General features: G+C 42.9%; 1 protein-coding gene and 1 pseudogene across 2 annotated transcripts in view; one reads left to right on the top strand and one right to left on the bottom strand.

The window, feature by feature from the left end:
- fbxo28 (F-box protein 28) overlaps positions 1-5,803 on the top strand; it is a 32,754-nt gene extending 26,951 nt beyond the window's left edge. For both annotated transcript variants that reach the window (XM_086121782.1, XM_086121783.1), the window contains exon 5: positions 3,341-5,803. In XM_086121782.1, coding sequence (XP_085977908.1) covers positions 3,341-3,843 — 503 coding nt within the window. In that variant the 3' untranslated portion in view covers positions 3,844-5,803. The remainder of the gene's footprint in view (positions 1-3,340) is intronic.
- Positions 5,804-12,068: 6,265 nt separating this feature from the next.
- Positions 12,069-13,295, bottom strand: LOC147199575 (uncharacterized; annotated as a pseudogene).
- Positions 13,296-19,762: the final 6,467 nt, after the last annotated feature.

Below are 19,762 nucleotides of genomic sequence, written 5' to 3' on the forward strand. Positions count from 1 at the left end.
AAAACCAAACAAATACACTCCAATATGATCAGATAAATAAAGCAACATTTTCTTATGGCTCTGTCGGTAAACTTTAATTTTCAACAGGCACAAAAAACAAATTTCCCTTGTATAAAAATACCCATTACATGAATGAAAGAAGCCAGTATTATTCAAAAGTCCATATTTTCTCTTTTAGCAAAAGTAGGCTAAATTTAAAGACAAACAAATAATAGCAATTTTTGATCATTCACTCAAATAAAATATTTTTAAAACATAATTGGATTGAAATACAGTAGTCCCTCGTTTATCGCGGTTAATGGGGACCAAAACCATCCGCGAAGTAGCGACGAATTAACATATACAGGTAAAAAAAAAAAAATTTTTTTTTAAAGTCCGCAAACAGTCCGGGGGGGAAGCTGCAAAACAACAGCAAGTCACATAGAGCAACATATACAGTACTGTACTCCATGTATATGGATTTTTTTTAATGAATACGTTTGAAAAAATCCGCGATGCACCGAATCTACGATAAACGAACCACGAAATAGCGAGGGATCACTGTACACTAAAATAAAGTACAAAAAATTATTAACCAAAAACACTTTCTTCAAGGAGAAGTAACATGCAGTTAAAGCAAATATTATACTTTAATTTTTAAACTTGAACTGAGTAAAAATTCTTACTATGTGATTGCACAGTAATCCTGTATTCACTTCTTTGAGGCTGAGGCTAATACTTGGTGGTGTCTCATCTTTTCTACAAGTTCATCAATATTTGGGGTCAGGCTCTGAGCTGAGCAAATCCTCAAAATTGAGTGAAGGTGTTCAGCAGTAAGTCGACTTCTGTGTGATGTTTTGTTCAGCTTCATCAAAAAAAATAGTTGTTCACACAGGTATGTGCTGCCAAACATCGACAACGTTTGATCAGCCTGGATGCGCAGCTGGGCCACTGTGTCGGGGAGGAAACGGGCAAACTGCGCAGCACCCAGTGCCGTATCTTTTTCATGCACTATAGTTGTGTCATGCATAGGATGTAAAGCCAAAAACTCCTCTGTCACGCTTAGGCTGGAGTCCACTCCGCGGATGAAAATTGATAACTGGGCAACGTCAGAAACTTCAGTGTTCTCATCCACAGCCAAGGAATATGCATGACATCTTTTCCGTTTTTCACAAGCTGCTCTTTTAGATAAATGGACAACTGCTCTACTCGCTCAGCAATTGTGTTTCTGCTCATGCTCACGTTTAAAAAGAGTTGCTTTTTTTCAGGGTAAATTTCGTCACAAACTTTAGCATACAGTTTTTAATGGAATCCCCCTCTGTAAGTGGCCGGGCTGATTTAGCGATCTCTTCTGCCGCAATAAAATTGGCCGTGACAGCAGCCTGGCTTTGTGATTGGCTTTTTTGAACAGAGCTAGTTGAGATTTCAGGCTTTGTTTTAATTCCTCAACCTTCTGTAGCCTTTGTTCCATGTCCATTGCGGATTTGGCTGATCAACGCCAGTGAAGGGATACAGCCACGGACTCAAGGCCACCTGAAATTGTTGGCGGCTGTCCCTCCAAAACAAATAACGCTATTTGGATCCTTTCCCCTGGATAGAAGTATGCATGGAAACTAGTGCCCCCACCATCACCCCCTCCTTCTCAGCCATGGACTGATAAGCCGGGACTGTCTCCATGAGCAGACGAAGCAGCTGCGGCCTGTTACGCACACACAACCAGACAATCACATGCGCATACACATCCTTATCATCGCCGCCTTCATTGTTCCTGTTTTTTCCCTGTGACGTGACCTGATCTGCTGTGCGCTGAATGGACTGGCAGCACGCCGGTCGGGCCGCGTCACGCTCCCCCCCCATCCATCCGTCCCCTCATTACATGTTATGTCTTGTGACTTGTTGTAACTGTCATATGCTTTTGACGTGCAGGGTATTTTTTCTCCTAGACTTAAATTATCCTCAGAAGAGGATAGTTCGAGCATGTTTTTTTCCCCCTCTCCTTCCCTAATGTTTACTTTCTCAACTAATATCTCGGGGCACTGTACAGACGGCAAGTACCGACAGGCCCTTCGCACTGTATCCCATGTTCGTCATTGTTTTTCATGTTTCTTGTGCAGAGCGTGCCTGTTAAGTCCACATTACCACATGGGGATAAATAAAGTTTTCTGAATCTGAATCATATTATTGTTTTTGTTCACGTGTTTCGTTTCATGATGTCATCTCAGATTACACTCTTTCAATACCGCCACAGTTACTCCGCACAGAAGACACACAGGTTTTCCAGCTACGTCCGTGAACATATACTCCGACTCCCACTTTGTTTGAAACCCCCGGTTCTCGGTGTCCACCTTCCATTTTTGATGGGTATCTGAAAGCTAACGTCACTGTTATGCGAGCAACTGCTGCACTAATATTGAAATAAAGCGGCCGACTGCTTGGCGCGGCACCGTTGCATTGTGGGAAATGTAGTATTGGTGCGTGTAAAAGATATGCGGGCTGCCGGCTTGCTGCGGTCTGCGGGCCGGTTCTAATAATAAATCAATATCATCCGAGGGGCCACTGAAAACCTTCTCGCGGGCCAGCACTTTGACATATGTGCCCTAAATTGTCCCTAGGTGTGAGTCTGAATAGTTGTTTGTCTACGTGTGCCCTGCAATTGGCTGACAACTAGTTCAGGTTGTAACCCGCTTGCTGCCCAAAGGCTCCAGCACGCCTGCGACCGTCGTGAGGATAAGCGGATCGTATAATAGATGGATGATTTTATTCAAACAGGTGGACTCTATTTACTAATTAGGTAAATGGAGTTGGGTGGTTGCAGTGGATTTTATTTTGTGATATCAGATATTTACTTTTGAATACATTTTCTTTCGATTTTTGTTTGAATTTTACTTAAACCAATGTTTACACCTGACAATTTGCCACCTCTTTCTGTTTACGTATCTCATAAATTCACAATTTAAAAAAAGGGTTAGTTTGTATGACTTGACAATGTGGAGAAGTTAAAGGGGTAGAAATACTTTTACAATCCAATGATATCGCTCACCTGTTTTCTGGGTTTGGTCTTGTGATGTTCCCAATGTGAGTTCAAGGGTCCTTTGATGTCAGTTTTAGTAGCCAGCAGTGGTCGGTGCTACATAAAATGTCAACCTCCCCAGATGGCTGGAAACAGGTGGATTAATCGTCTTAATTCTTATTTCACAAGCATAATGTCAATTAGAGTACCATGTTGAGACGAGTGGGGGTATATTTAATATATTATTGCATCGAAAATGTCAAACTTGACTTCTTTCTTTGATTGAATGCTACAATAATCTGTGTGAACTACATTGAAGAACAGAGTCATAATGCATTTTGTTTCTTTCAGTGGCTGGCCCATCAAGTTCTCTAACCACCATGTCCTTGCTGGCCAAGAATGCGCCATCACGCTCCGAGATGACCAAAGTGCAGCAGCAAGTGAAGGTCAATGGAGCATCTGTGACAGTTTTGCGGCGGGAGATGCAAGAAATTCGTGTCAAGCAGTTAGAACAACAGAAGCAGCTGCAGGACCAAGAACAGAAGCTGCTTGAACAGACACAAGTCATTGGTGAACAGAATGCCCGCCTTGCCGAACTGGAACACAAACTCCGTGAACTAATGGACAGTAGTGCTATGGGAGGATCCACGGCCAGAACATCTGTCCCCTCCACATCCAATGCTGCTGTGCCCTCCACTGCTTCCAGTCTTCCTGCCATGGGGTTAGAAAATGGCAGGGCAGAAGCCTCCTCTACAGCCAGAGAACTGGCTTGTGAGGGAGAGCCATCACTGAAGCGCAACAGAAAAAGCTCAGACCTTTTACGAAAGTCAAAACGTTTGTGTAGCAAGAAATGAAATGGTATTATTTAAATATTCTCCTTTGGTTCTAAAATCAGACTGTTTATTCTTTATCTCTGATTTTCTCCCTGTGTTATGTTTTCATGGTAGTGAGAAAATGTTTTTATTCCTTGGGTTCCCTAATTCATGACTCATCTCAGCTTCACAGAAAAGCGAAAGAAAGAATCTTGTGTCTCAAATATGTTTACAATTGGAAAAAAAATGAATTAAATTAAAATGCATTCATAAATTACTCAATATTGGGAAAACACATTTTTGGAACTTCTTAGTCAGGAAAATATCATGTTCGCAGACTGGGTGAAAGTTACTTTCGTGGACAAATTATTGGTACCCCTCTGTTAATCAAAGAAAAACCCACAGTGGTCATATAAATAACTTTAACAAAAGTAATAATAAACTAGAGCTGCGAGCAAAGTGGTTCACAGTATTCTGTTGGCTCATTTGCAGCACCAGGTGAGCATTAGTGGTAGCGCCCTTGAGATAAAGTCCTATATGGCTGACAGAACTTTATCTTAGACTTGGTTGCTCCGAGTCTTCCATTGCACCACTATCGAAGGATGTTCCACAGGGTTCAATTCTGGGGCCTCAACTCTTTTCTTTGTATCTGCTTCCTTTGGGTTCCATCTTAAGGAAACATGTTTTTTTTTCCTTCCATTGTTATGCAGATTACTGTCAGATCTCTGTCCCGTGGATCAAAAAAGACACTTTTTCACGGAGTCCACTTTTGTCCTGTCTGGAGGAAATAAAGACCTGGATGGCATTGAATCTCTTGCATTTCAATGAAAAGCAAGCAGAAATTATGTGTAGCTCCAAAGTAACAAAACCAGGGCACGGTTTCCAAATGACGGGTGTTTAATAGTGTCTTTGGGGTTGTCTTTGTACACCAACACCGTGAAAACTGTTGGTAAAATAAAATACATTCAGCAATTTACAATACAGAAACAATATATGAAGCTAATCCAAAATGTGGGCTAAAGCTAACCTCATTGCCACCTGCCACTTCGGAGGTCTTCAACAAAAATACACTTTCGATATCTACATCACAAATATAACGATTACAGTCAGATCTTGCATTAGGTTTCATATACACAACCAAAAAAAATCACAAAATACCTTTAACGGATTGCGAACAGTCCTTGTAGCTGCTGCTCTTCATAAGTCTTGTCTGTACATGTCTGGGCATAAACCACATTACCACAGCGCAACTCTCGCGATAATAGCGATAACATCGAAATAACGAAACGTAATTTTACAAAATATTTCACAATGTGAATACATAATGTACATAAAACAAATACAAAATGTCCTTTTTGCTTTGAGGTAGAAACAAAATATTATTTATTTCCCACTAAACTATATGAATGACACTTACATTATGTTATTTGGTCCTAGTGGCTCTTGTACATCGGCCTGCTGACTTGGGCTCCCTGGCTCCTTATCTAAAGCCAACAGTCTCAAACTTGGGTCTGAAACTGGACATTGATTTTAAATTGGACCACCAAGTTCGTGCTGTTGCTAAATCCAGTTTCTTTCATCTTGGGCAGCTGGAAAGCCCCTCCTTTCTCTATAGCACTTTGAAACAGCTATTCATGCCATCGTCACATCTCTTCTCAGCCCCTATGCACTTGCACCGGTACCTCAGATCTGCAGACCAGACACTATTAGAGGTAGTGATAACTAAGTGAAGGCTCAGAGGGTATCGAAGCTTTTCCATTGCGGGCCCTCACTTTGGAATGACCTTATGGTTTTTATTGTCTTTGCTATTTATTGTTTTTGTCGTTTGTTGTTATGCCACTTATTTTTGCTCCATGTACAGCACTTTTTATACAGTGGTGGTTGTTTTAAATTGCTCTATAAAAACAGTTGAGTTGATTGATGAAAAGCCATGGCAGTCCAGACCAGTTTCGGGTAGAGGAAAATTGGAGTAATAATGGCACAATAAACCGTGAACATATGGGTTTTTTTTCCTTTTCTTTTTTCCCCCTGGCCTGATGTGTGTGCAAAATCAAATGAGTTTTCAAGCATTTTTCGACCCTCAAAATCAGCATAATTTTTCATGGTAAATAGCATGTCACCACCGCAATAGTATTCAACAAAAGAAATACCGTGGCTTTTTATTTTTCATTTCAAAAAATTTAACATGAAACACCCACACTTTCAAGACATCCATCCTGTTTCTGATCAGCTTATCCTCACAAGAGTCGCGGGGAGTGGTGAAGCCTATCCCAGCTCTCTTCGGGCAGGAGGAGACACCCTGAACTGGTTGCCAGCCAATTGCAAGGTACACATAGACGAACAACAGTTTCAAGACAATCATATTAAATATCTCAAAGGAGTTCTATAAAATGTGACCTGTATTAAGCCAAAAATGAGGCCAAAGAAAAGAAAATTCACAATGGTAGACTTCCTTTTAGGGCTAGCATATGGCTCCAAGATACATTTTTATGTAAATTTTGGGCTGTTACAGACTGTATCCCTTCAACTGTTCGTAGTTCTTGGTAAAACATACAACTGAGGTTGCTAAGTTAAAACTTTCTGGGGTGCGGGAGTGCTACTAAGCCATTTCCATTCTTTCAATGTCAACACCGCTTATCCTGAACAGGGATGAAGAGAGCCTTTTGGTTCTCTGAGTCGGTGTGGATAAGGTTGGAGTAGTAGGCGGAACGGCTGGAGTTGAGTTTTGGATTGGATTGGATAAACTTTATTGTCAAATGTACTGTATGTGTAACATACAGCACAGATGAAATTTCTTCCCTCTCAACATAAAACAAGAGGAGCCGCTGCGGTTGTCCGCGCCGCTATCAAAAGAAATGTTAACAAAAAAATGACAAAATAATACAAAACAACATATGAGACACAGACAATCGTGCACTCTTAACCACTTTCCTGCATACACTTTGTTGTCTGAAGCAGTTATAGATGAAAGAGGAGCGAATCAAAGTGTCCTTTTCGCAAAGGATCAAAGACATCATGCTGCAATGCGCACACGTCTGCTACAAGCTAAGCTTGAAAGCAACAAGAAGCTTTGAGAATGAATTCAAGTCTTTCTACCTGTAATACAGGTAAGGAAATGAAAATTTGACATGTATGTCAAATAAAGGGTTAGCTGATTGCCCCTAAAAATAAAGATGTGCCCTTCCTTTGGCAGCAATGATTTGAACACGAGCTTAGTGATATGTGGCTTTCTGTTCACACATATTGCTGAGTGGGCCTTAAATCCACTGTGAATCCCCTGCTGAATGGAGCAAGTCTTTAAAAATGGCTAAATTAGCCCTCAAAAGTCCTTAAAGGTCCATAAATAAAAAGCAAGTGGAAGAGTGGGCACCCTGGTTGGAGACTATCCCGGCTGACTTCAGATGAAAGGCAGATTACACCCTGAACTGGTTGGCAGTCAGTAGCACATATAGAGACAAACAACCTTTCCCACCCACATCCACACCATCACTGAGGACAAACAGACCCCATGCTGACCGCACTCAAGACAGGCGAGTGAACAACTACACCATCAGCGACCGCTACTAACTTAGTAGCGGTTCTGGAGAAGCGCTAACAGGGGCCAGTGCCCCTGTAGCACTGATTCTAGACCCCCCTGAGCCCCCCGCTCCGAACGTAGACTATACAGTAGCTCCGAGTCACCGACGCCAAAGGTGGAACTGAAGTGCCTGGCTTAACATTCTAGTCGAACCTTTTAGTGCGCTGCACCACTGAAAAAGGATGAGCACGAAGATGAGAAGCAGCCCCCAGAGAAGCAGTCCCAAGATTACCACGACAATGAGTTATATTGTCATGGTAAGACCACAAAACAAAACCAAGCAAGCCCGCAACAGTAGGGTTGCTGAAGTGTATTTCCTCTTCATTGTTAAAAATTAAAAGTTAAAAATGAAGAGAAAAAAGGGCATTCCATGAAAAAGAAACTAAATGATTCAGACACTGAGACAGAGCCAGATGATGGTGGTGATAGAGCTAAAGAGGAGCAAGTTGAGAGCCCCACAGAGGAAGCGTCAGAGGACACGGGATATTTATTTTCAGAGAGAGGACACAGAGCAGCAAAGAGAGACAGAAGAAAATCCTGAGACTGAGACTGTCTCTGTGTGTCCATGCAAAAATTATGTTTACATCTATTCGGTTTGTCTTTCTCCACAGACATCAGCAAATGTAAAGAAGACCTGCCAATGCAGAACAGAGTTTTTCCAAATTAAATCCTGGAAACACATACCCCATGTCCACTATGAATGATGATAGATTAAGGGTTAGGCTGTAATAGTAGGGGCGGTTTAAGACTGTTCCACAAGATCTGCACTTATATGAATCTTTTATCGGTACTTAATTCTGTACGACTGTGATTATTGCACTGTTTTTCATCGTCACTGTGATGTAATGTCTGCAAAGGTTTAAAAGTTTGATGAAAATAAAAAGTCAAAGATTTCGAATATTTGTCTTTTTTGCCCTTGGTTGAATGTGCCCCTCGATCAAAACCCCTGGCCCCATCCAGGCCCCCTCAGTGAAATTGATCTAGAACCGCCACTGCTACTAACAGTGATTAAAGTCCTCGGTATTTTCCCAGAATTCCGGATTTTCAAATTTTAATGAAAATTCCTCTGGAAAATTGAGGAAAAATAGCCTAAAATTAATCTGGATATTAGTTGACAACATTGAACAAACACGCGTTTGAGTTCGTTGTTTTGCTTTCACGAGCGTAGCTATGTTGAGGCACTCACACGAACAACAGTAAAGAGATTTTCATCTTTTTATAAACACACTTGCTAAACCCCAGTGGAATGAATAAAAGACACCAGGGACAAGACAGTTGTAGTAAAAATATAAATTTGAACAAAAAGGGAAACACAGATTAGCAGAAAAACGTGTCCGTCCGACTTCGAGCGTCGTGTCGTCTCTGCTAGCGTATCTTAGCTGTTGTCTTAGATCAAAGCTTATTTGATCTGTGATGTCGGTTGTGTCGGCGCTGATTGGTTGAAGCCAAAAGACGCGCGCGTGCATACATGTTCGCGCTGACGCATGCAGAGCAGAGAGCAGTGGACTATCAACTGCTGAGGCTCACTCGTGTGGCATCGCTACAACAGTAACACCCTCGCCTCGCATTCTCATGGCCTTGTCTCGAAGATTTCCACATTTCGGCGAGAACGGAAGCCACAAAGGGTGCACGTGTGCACATAAAATGAAGATTAATCATTGAATGTCGAGTATTTTGAGATCATTTTGTGTAAACTAATTAATGCGTGATTGGCCAGGTACAGCCCCAGCGCAATGTTCAAACAGGTAGAAAGGCAAGCTGACATACGTGCAACAGGGTGTTAGGAACACGTTCAAGTGGTCATGGCTTGAGGAAAAGGACTTGAACAAAATTTTTTTGTCCGACTACATTAGAAAGGTCGACAAACCTGGTAAATCAGTTTAAATCATATATACAGTATATATATATATATACATATATTTACTGTATATATATATATATATATATATATATATATATATATACAGTAAATATATGAGCTGTCAAACAATTAAAATATTTAATCTAATTAAAAATGCAACTGTCATAATTAACTCAAATTAGCTGAAAATTAATCGTGATTACTCACGCATTTTTTATCGTTTCTGAATTTCCTTTTATATATTTTTTGTCCTATTTTTCCCCATTTTAATGCTCTCATCAACATGGAATCATGAATCAGTTTTCTATGTGCACAATGCAAATAATTACTGAAATAATTGCAATTTTCAATTTTACATGAACATTTTTCACTTGGAGCAGTTATTCACACATAATCTCTCACACAATATTACTGTCCATCAGTGAAAAAAATATTTTGTCACACAACAGCTGCTTTAACAGCTCTTTTTATGGAATCAAAACAGAGCAATGTAACATTATAAAGTGCACATCGAAGGGAAACTAGTACTCATCCGATAGTGGATTTAAGCCATGGTTGCATACTTCGTTTTTCTCAAGTTTGCTTTGAACACAGCAGCCAGGCTATGTTGATTCTGTTGGTCCTTCTTGCATGGAAGTCTCTCTATGGTTTTGTGTAGATATCATTTCAGATGACTACACTTGGTTCGATGACAACACTGGAGACGTTTTATTTTCAGTGTGGTCGCTAGGTAGGTCGCTATCAGTGCTTGGTGGTTGCACCTTCTCGGCAGCGTGGGTATACCAGCACTGTTTTTGACTGGGAGGAATGTCGGCGCCATTTGACTGTCGTTGCTGGACAGTCCCGCGGCGCTTGTGTCTTGCGCCTGTAATGGGCAGCATTTTTCACAGCCTCGCTTTGTTCAGCGGAGAGATCGGTGTTGTTGAACGGTCTGCGACTGGATGGATGTAAGTCTTGAGGAGCCGACGATGAGAAGAAAGGAGCGTTAGCGCGGAGCGCCGATGCGGATTTGGAAATGGGAGTCGCGGCTTGGAGTTTGAAGCGGATTACGTGGGACAGGAGAAGTGAACGAATCTCTTTTCGTCAATGGACGCTACAGCTTCGTGTTTGCTTTCAAAACTTAGCTTGTAGCAGACGTGTGCACATTTTTCAGCATGACGTCTCTGATCCACTGGTGAAAGGACACTTTGATCCTCTCCTCTTTCATTTATAACTGCTTCAGACAACAAAGTGTATGCAGAATAGTGGTGAAGATTGCACGACTGTGTCCTATGTGTTGTGTTGTGTTATTTTTGTTATTTTGACTTCAAAATGGCGCCGCGAGAGTGGCTGCCTTTCCAGCAGCTCCTATATTTTGTTGTTCTACTTGTTCCTTTCATAACTTTGCTGCTGTGAATTGGGAATTTCTCCATTGCGAGACTAATAAAGGTTTTCTTATCTTATCTTATCTTATCTTATCTTATCTTATCTTATCTTACTACTGCACTGCTGAACTCTCAACGTGCCTCAGCGCATCGTCACTGTCAGACGAACACAGAGAAGCTCCACCCCCATTATTTATATGGACACGGAACACGGTAACCTTCCACACAAAATAGTTCCAAACAAGTAACAATCGTGTCAGTGGCATACATCAAACTGGACAGAATGTCTGCTCTTTATTCACCAGAGGCTCATCAACCTAGTCTCTTATTTCTCTCCTGAAACAGTGTCTTCTCCCGCTTGGTGTACCTTAGCCTTCTCCGCGACGTACAATTTCCGTTCATAGCTTGTAATGGAGGCTCTCGCTGGCAATCTGTAGTGGAGACGTTCGATGCAATGCGAATGATTTCAGCTTGAGTCTGGCTGTGGACAATGTTGACAGGCTTGCATGCAGTAGCCATACATTTAGCTATGGCTTCAGCAAATTTGTTCTTCGTCGTGTCATCCATTTTCTTCGCTTTGAAATGATCCATAGCTGTCTGTCTTAGACAGTGGCGATTGCTCTCGGACCGCAAGGGAAGCTCGGCTTCCCCTAAAATGTCAAAGAATAAGTGATCAAATATATGAATGTAAATTTCATTGTGTGTACATGTCATTGACTAAATATACGCTACAACGTGCTCAACTTTTGTTCCAAATCAGCTTCTTCTTACTGGTTACGACGCGACTCCCTTCTCATTCATTCCCGCAGCTTTGCTGTGCTTTAAACAATGGACGCTGAGCGTCCACAGAGCTTCTACTGCCCGGACACCGAGCATCTCGAGAGTTCAGGGTAGGTTGTCCCAATGCGTTGAACGGAGACGTGTCATTGGATACAAGCTGGTTTTTGTCCCGCCCACGGACGCTCAGCGTGTCTGGGACTGGATGGCAGTGGGAGGGTAACGGACGCCAGGCTTTTCTGCATCAGATTGGATGATCTGTCTGAGCCTGTGTGCCAGTTTGATTGACATCGAAATGAGCCAATCACCGACCTTTTAATGTAGGCATCCGTGTGAGCAATTTTTCAATTCGCATTCTGTTCTGAGTTGAGCTGGAGACTTCTCCTAATCACCTTAGCGACACTCTTTGTTGTAAACAACTAGCGACAAAGTAATCTTTTATTTCTGGTGGGTTTTATTGTAGTTCCTGTAGTTGTAGGACACTAATTAAGTCCCTGGAAAAGGAACGGAGAGTAGAATTCACATATAAATAAACGGACACATTTTATGATGTCGGCCAAAATTGAGCTTCCCCTCTTTGACAGACCAGCATCCGCCACTTAGACGAGGGGGTGGGGTACTCACATCAGCTGTGTGCTTGGCCATTAAGTGGTATTTCAGACTCGACGTGCTATGATGATAGCTCAGTTTACTCCTGCAAAACACCCAGGTAATTCTTTAAGTATCCGTTTTCGGTGTCTCGCACTGCTGTGGCTGGCAAAACAGACGTGCGTGGACCTGTGCAGCGTGCTTTTTGTTTTGTTTCTGGTTTATTGACAGAGCAACGTAACATCCGCTGTGACGTGTGCCGCGTTAATCTCGCGAGAAAAAATTTAATCCCGTTCAAATTCATTTAAATTAATGCCAATAACGCGCTAAACTGACAGCTCTAATATCTTCGTTTCACCCCTCATTCAGCTCGGGTCCTCTACCAGAGGCCAGGAAGCTTGAGGGTTCTGCGCAGTATCCTTGCTGTTCCCAGCACTGCGCTTTTCTGGACTGAGATGTCCGATGTTGTTCCCGGGATCTGTTGCAACCACTCCTCTAGTTTGGGGGTCACTGCCCCGAGTGCTCCGACCACCACAGGCACGACTGTCACCTTTACCTTCCAGGTTCTCTCCAGCTACTCTCTGAGCCCTTGGTCTTTCTTGAGTGTCTCATGTTCCTTCTTTCTGATGTATCCATCACTTGGGACCGCTACATTCACTACAACGGCTTTCCTCTGGCCTTTATCAATGATCACGATATCTGGTTCGTTCGCCATTACCATCTTGTCAGTCTGGATCTGGAGGTCCCATAGGATCTTTGCTCGGTCATTCTTCACCACCTTCGGAGGTGTTTCCCATTTTGACCTTGGGGTTTCTAGTCCATACGGCGCACAAATGTTTCGGTAGACTGTGCCAGCGACCTGGTTATGGCGTTCCATGTAAAATGTCCCTGCCAGCATTTTACACCCTGCAGTAATGTGTTGGATCGTCTCAGGTGCCTCTTTGCACAACCTACACCTTGGGTCTTGTCTGGTGTGGTATATTTGGGTCTTGATGGCTCTGGTGCTCAGGGCCTGCTCTGAGCAGCCAGGATGAGTGCCTCTGTGCTGTCCTTCAGGCCAGCCCTCTCTAGCCACTGATAGGACTTCTTGAGATTAGCCACTTCAGTTATGGTCCAGTGGTACATCCCGTGTAGGGGCTTGTCCTCCCATGATGGTCCCTCTTCCAGCACCTCATCCTCTGTTCCCCATTGTCTCTTTGATGTATTCAAGGAGCTTGGGTGCTTCATCCTGGACAGTGGCTCTCACACGAACTAGTCCCCGGCCTCCTTCCTATCGGCTTGTGTACAGTTTCAGGGTACTGGATTTGGGATGGAACCCTCCATGCATGGTTAGGAACTTTCGGGTCTTAACATCCGTGGTCTGAAGTGCTCTATAAATACTGTTGACTTGACTTGACTTGACTTGAATCTCTTCCTTTGAGCTGGCTTCTTAGTACTTCCCTCACCCGCTGGAGGTATTTGGCCCTAGCCGCTTTCCTTGTTGCCAGTTCGATGTTGCCATTGGCTTGTGGTATACAGAGATACTTGTAGCTGTCCTCACTGTCTGTTATTGTTCCTTTGGGGAGTGAGACCCCTTCAGTGTGGACTACCTTGCCTCCAGTGGCGTGCGGTGAGGTGCATGGTTGGTGAGGCACTGACTCCTTTAGTGTCAGATTTACAAATATATAAAGCAAAAAAGGGGATCTTATTCAATTGGCTAAAGATTATATTTGCGACATGCAGATATACGGCAAGCAGTATGAGCCAGTTGCATGTATCAACCCAGTTTGTGATGATTGCGCAATGCAATGGGCATTCAGAGGTGAGGCTCTGCCTCACCTGCTTCCCCTGACCGCACATCTCTGCTTGCCTCTCTTAGTCACCATCCGACTACATTTCTCAAGCCCGAATGACATCCCGATGTCACTGCTGTAGATCCTGGTTGTGTGGATTAGGGAGTCTATGTCCGTTTCGCTCTGAGCATACAGCTTTATGTCATCCACATGTAGAGGAGGTGACTGATCGTAGCTCCATTTCTGAGGCGGTATCCATAGCCTGTATTGGCGATTACTTGGCTTAGGGGGTTAAATCCTATGCAAAACAGCAGTGGGGAGAGTGCATCACCTTGGTATATCCCACATTTGATGGACACTTGGGTACCGTATTTTCATGACTATAAGGCGCCATTAAAAGTCTTAAATTTTCTCCAAAATGGACAGGACGCCTTTTAATGCGGAGCGTCTAGTGTATGCGCCGAGTTCCAAAGCCTGACTGAGAGCACCTCTGGCCGACATGCTGTTTATATAGAGAAAAGGCGGAGTGAGTGTCGACAGGCATGCGGAAGTCCGCCAATGAGTGAAGGGTGGGCGTGTAAGAGGACGCTAAAGGCACGTCCCTAGCAGGTACCAGTCGCCAATGAGTGAAGGGTGGGCGTGTGAGAGGACGCTAAAGGCACGCCCCTAGCAGGTACCAGTCGCCAATGAGTGAAGGGTGGGCGTGTAAGAGGACGCTAAAGGCACGCGCCTAGCAGGTAGCAGTTGCCAATGAGTGAAGGGTAGGCGTGTAAGAGGACGCTAAAGGCACACCCCTAGCAGGTACCAGTCACCAATGAGTGAAGGGTGAGCGTGTAAGAGGTGAAGAGAAAAACGTGAGTACTTTGTAAAATGGCTAAATAAAGTACAACCGAACTCAGTTTTGCTTCCGTTGCCTTTTTAAAAACGTGTTTTTAGCGTGCATGCATGCATGCCGTATGTTTAAGCTGGCGTATGTTTTACCATGCCTGGCTGCACCCAATAATACAGTGCGTTTTGTGTATGTGTCAAACACAGAAATAGCACCCGTTACTGAGACTGCGCCCAACAACACGGTGCGCCGAATGGTCGTGAAAATACGGTAAGTTGCTTGCCATTGGCTTCAAGTGTGGTTTTCCACATCCTCATCGAGTTCGCAACGAAGGCTCTTAGGGTCCTGTTTGCCTTATACAACTCCAAGCATTCAGTGATCCATGTATGTGTCGTTGAGTCACAGGCCTCCAAAACCACATCACATCAATCCAGGCTGTGCACAGATTGGTTTGTCGGGACCTGCAGTCTTGCGCGACTGTTCTGTACAACCAGGAGCAGATGTTTGGCTCCTCTGGTATCTCGACATTAATTTAAATGAATTTTAACGTGATAACATTTTTTCTCGCGAGATTAACGCGACACACGTCACAGCGGATGTTACGTTTCTCTTTAGATAAACCAGAAATAAAACAACAAGCGCGCTGCACAGGTCCATGCCCATGTCTGTTTAGCCAGCCACGGCGGCGCGAGACACCGAAAACGGATACTTCAAGAGTTTATGAATGGAAAGTTTACTTTTAAAAAGTTGCCAGACAGTTCCACTGACAAGACCAAAGTTACCTGGATGTTTTGCACTCGTAAACTGAGCTATCATCATAGCACGTCGAGTCTGAAATACCACTTAATGGTCAAGCACACAGCTGATGTGAGTAGTCCGCCCCCTCGTCTAAGACAGACAGCTATGGATAATTTCAAAGCGAAGAAAATGGATAACACAACGAAGAACAAATTTGCTGAAGCCATAGCTAAATGTATGGCTACTGTATGCAAGCCTGTCAACATTGTCCACAGCCAGACTCAAGCTGAAATCATTCGCATTGCATCTCATGATTCCACTACGGATTGCCAGCGAGAGCTTCCATTACAAGCTATGAACAGAAATTGTACGTAGCGGAGAAGGCTAAGGTACACCAAGCGGGAGAGACACTGTTTCGGGAGAGAAATAAGAGACTAGGTTGATGAGCCTCTGGTGAATAAAAAGCAGGCATTCTGTTGAGTACGATGTATGCCACTGATACGATTGTTACTTGTTTGGAACTGTTTTGTTCCTGTGTTCCGTGTCCATATAAATAATGGGGGTGGAGCTTCTCTGTGTTTGTCTGACAGCAACGGTGCGCTGAGGCACGTCGAGAGTTCAGCGGTTCAGTGGTAGCGACCTAGCGACCACACTGAAAATAAAACGTCTCCAGTGTTGTCATCGAACCAAGTGTAGTCATCTGAAATGATGTCTACACAAAACCATAGAGAGACTTCCGCGCAAGAAGGACCAACAGAATCAACATAGATTGACTGCTGTGTTCAAAGCAAACTTGAGAAAAACGAAGTATGCAACCATGGCTTAAATCCACTATCGGATGAGTACTAGTTTACCTTAGATGTGCACTTTATAATTTTATATTGCTCTGTTTTGATTCCATAAAAAAAAATTATATATATATATATATATATATATATATATATATAAAGAGATCTATGTCTAATATATGATCTTTGTTCTCCCAGCGAGAGGATTTAGAGGCAGCCATGCCACTCAACCCACTGGCTTCTGCCTCCATGATGCGTGTGCAGCTCGACTTAATACATGCACACGTCACAACTCTTTATATTATAAAAATGTCATTTCTTGTATTTTTGAGACTTTTTTTGGGTGTTATTATTGTTCAAATAACTTCCATCGTAGTACATAATTCGGCCTCCAAAACCACATCACATATCGATTGGGGACGATCTACTTATACTACTACTCTTATTTCATGAAAATATCATTTCCTGTTATATTGAGGCTTTTTTTGGGGGGGGGGGTACTTTTGTTCCCGCTCAATAACTTAATGATTGTCCTGATTGTAATTATTGAGCAAGAATAGCAAAAAAAAGTCTAAAAAAATGCAAGAAAGGACCTTTTCATAATATTAAGATTAAGATATCCTTTATTTGTCCCGCAATGGGGAAATTTACAGTCAGAGTTCAGAAAGGAAAACACTGGGTAGGGAGAGGGAAAAAAACCACGCTCGAACTATCCTCTTCTGAGGATAATTTAAGTCCAGGATAATAAAAAAAAAGACCCTAGCACATAAATAAGCATATGACAGTTACAACAAGTCACAAGACATAACATGGAATGAGAGGGCGGATGAATGGGAAGGGGGATGTGGGGGGGGCGACCGCGACGCAGCTCATCTGACCAGCTGCACGGTCACCGAGCGCTCTGCAGATAATTCTACGTCACGGGGGAAAAAGAATGGAGCGATGAAGGCGGTGATGATAAGGATGTGTATGCGCGTGGGATTGTCTGGTTGTGTATGTGTATGCGTGAACAGGCCACAGCTGCTTCGTCAAGGTCTGCTATAAGAGTTGTAGTACAAGCAGGTAGTTTCCATCTATAGGTTATGTGGTTTTGGAGGCCTAATTATGTATTACCATGAAGTTATTGAGCAATCATAATATGAATAACAACAACAAATAAAATCCTACAAAATACAGGAACGGACAGTTTCATATTATTAGAGATGTAATCTAAGCAGGTAGTCCCCATCTATATGTGATGTGGCTTTGTAGGCCTAGTTATGAACTACCATGAAGTTATTGAACTCTGATTGAGAGAATATAAAAATTACGGTATTTTCTCTTCGTAAGAGTTGTGATATAAGCAGATACAGTAGTCCCCATCTATATTCGATTTGATTTTGGAAACATGATGTTGTGTAATCATGAAGTTGTTGGGCAGTATTTAACAACATATAATTGTGAAAAATACAGAAGATGTTATTTTCATAAAATAAGAGTTGTAGTATACTCACTCCCCATCTACAGTGTATATCAGGGGTGCCCATTAGGTCCATCCTGATCTACCGGTAGATCTAAGACAGGTCCCAAGTAGATCCGAGGAGTGTCGAGGAGAAAAAAACAAACAACCATTTGCGTGTCTTTGTACATGTGAGTAATATATTTTTTTGTGTTAATGTACACTGCGCCCTAATCATCTTATCAGTCTCATTTTCACCAAAAAAATATTGAAAAAATAAAATAAAGCATGTAAATCTTGAATTTATGGTGGCGCGTGATTACGTCACCGAAAGTTGTTAGCTCTCAGCAGTCTGCAATTGCAGCTTGTTATTAGGACTGTTGCGCTCTATCTTTTATCATTATTATTCTCATTCAGAGTTTGCTTCGTGTACAATTCACCGAGGGCACGGGCAAAGAATAGGAATCTAGGAGGGCCCAGGGAAGCACTTTAAAACAGTACGTGTGAGCTACGATAGATAACCGGCTGCAAAAGTGCGTCGCATGCCTCAGTTTCAGGCTGTTTCTCATCATGGCGTGCGTGTGTGTGTGTGTGTGTGTGTGTGTGTGCGTGTGTGTGTGTGTGTGTGGGTGTGTGTGTGCGCGCGCGCGTGCCGGTAAGGGTAGATCCCGGGAGGTTAGTTGATCGAAAAGTAGATCTTCGATCCAAAAAGTTATGGCACCCCTGGTGTATATGATGTGGTTTTGGAGGCCTATCTATAGACATGTCATGTTTCGGTTTGTGACCAATAAGTGGCACTGTGGGGCTTTTCCCTGCAGCTGCACACCTGTTGGTCGTTTGGTAATTAGTGGCATAAAAGGACTCCCGCCCGACCACTTATTGTCGGGTCATTGTTGCTGTTTGCTGCTATCATGTTTGTTCTGGTCATGTTTCTGTTATCGATAGTTTTTTGCTTCAGTCGTGGCTTTGTTTGATACTTTGGACTGTTTGTTTAGGATTTAGTTTTCTGTGTTTTATCAATATACTTCTTCAAATACACCCTGCTCCTCCCTCCTGCCTGCTTTTTGGGGTCCACTAGTGATGGGTCCATGAGGCCTCATGAGGCGTGTCGACACAATGACACACAGTGTTGATACTGTACTGATACTGTGTCTCTGACCACTGCCACCTGCTGGACCTTCAAAATCCCTGCAGCCAACCCACTTGACAGACTGAACAGACTGATTTGATGATGAAGTGTATACAATGCACTACCTCACTCTACCCACAATAGCCACAAGCACCATTGTTTATGTTGTTGTTTATGCTGTTTATATTGTCTATACTGTTCAGATTACCGGTACATGTCTTTTTTATACAGTGTAGCTGCTATCCTTTCTTAGCTGTGTGTGTTTAATGCACAGCATGTTTGCATGCATATATTCACTGAGGATTGAGAGGAAGAAATTTCATCTATGCTGTCATACATAAAGCATATTTGACAATAAAGATGACATTGACCCTTGACAATATCATTCACATCCATGCATTCATATTGTATCATTTAATGGGTTTCAATAATGTGAAAGTCATGTGAATGAGGATGCTTGTGGGCTTTGTCTTCAAAAATTTTGATTTAGAAAAATAAGATGCTCCATGTTTTTAAATTTCAGTCTGTTGCGTTTAATGCATGCTCTTTCCCCTGTTGGGGAGAACACACACACACAATGGAATAAGACATGTCAAAAATCCGAGAGGCACTTGGTGAGACAAGGAGATTTTAATAAATACCTTATTCTCCAAAAGGAGATCAAAATGGCTCTACACGGCGGACAATTTGTGTTTGTCCGGAAGCTGCTCCATAATATGCACGTACTGTAGCAACGTCACTCGAGTGAAGCACGTCTCAGCAGTCGATAGTTTGCTGTTCTCTGCTGTGCGCGCGTGAGCGCAAGCACGTACTCGCGGCGCCGACCCAACCGGCGCCACATATTAAGCTTTGAACTACGACAACAGCTAAGCTAGCCTAGCCGATGTAATGATGGTCAGCAGACAAGGTTTACGTTTTATGTGACTTTTAAAAACAACGTGGCAGAGTCATCAAACATGCGGTGTGCTCACTCGCAGTCACTTTCTGGAACTCCCCCTTATAGGCGGGACCTCTCAATCAACTGGAGTATGACGTACAGTACAAACGTTCATAAAGCACTTCTCATATAATAATAGCCTATTATATGACAGCCGACATGA

Source organism: Hippocampus guttulatus, chromosome 10 (assembly GCF_054856545.1).
Source record: "Hippocampus guttulatus isolate MCC_2025c chromosome 10, RoL_Hgut_1.0, whole genome shotgun sequence".
Lineage (NCBI taxonomy): Eukaryota > Metazoa > Chordata > Actinopteri > Syngnathiformes > Syngnathidae > Hippocampus > Hippocampus guttulatus.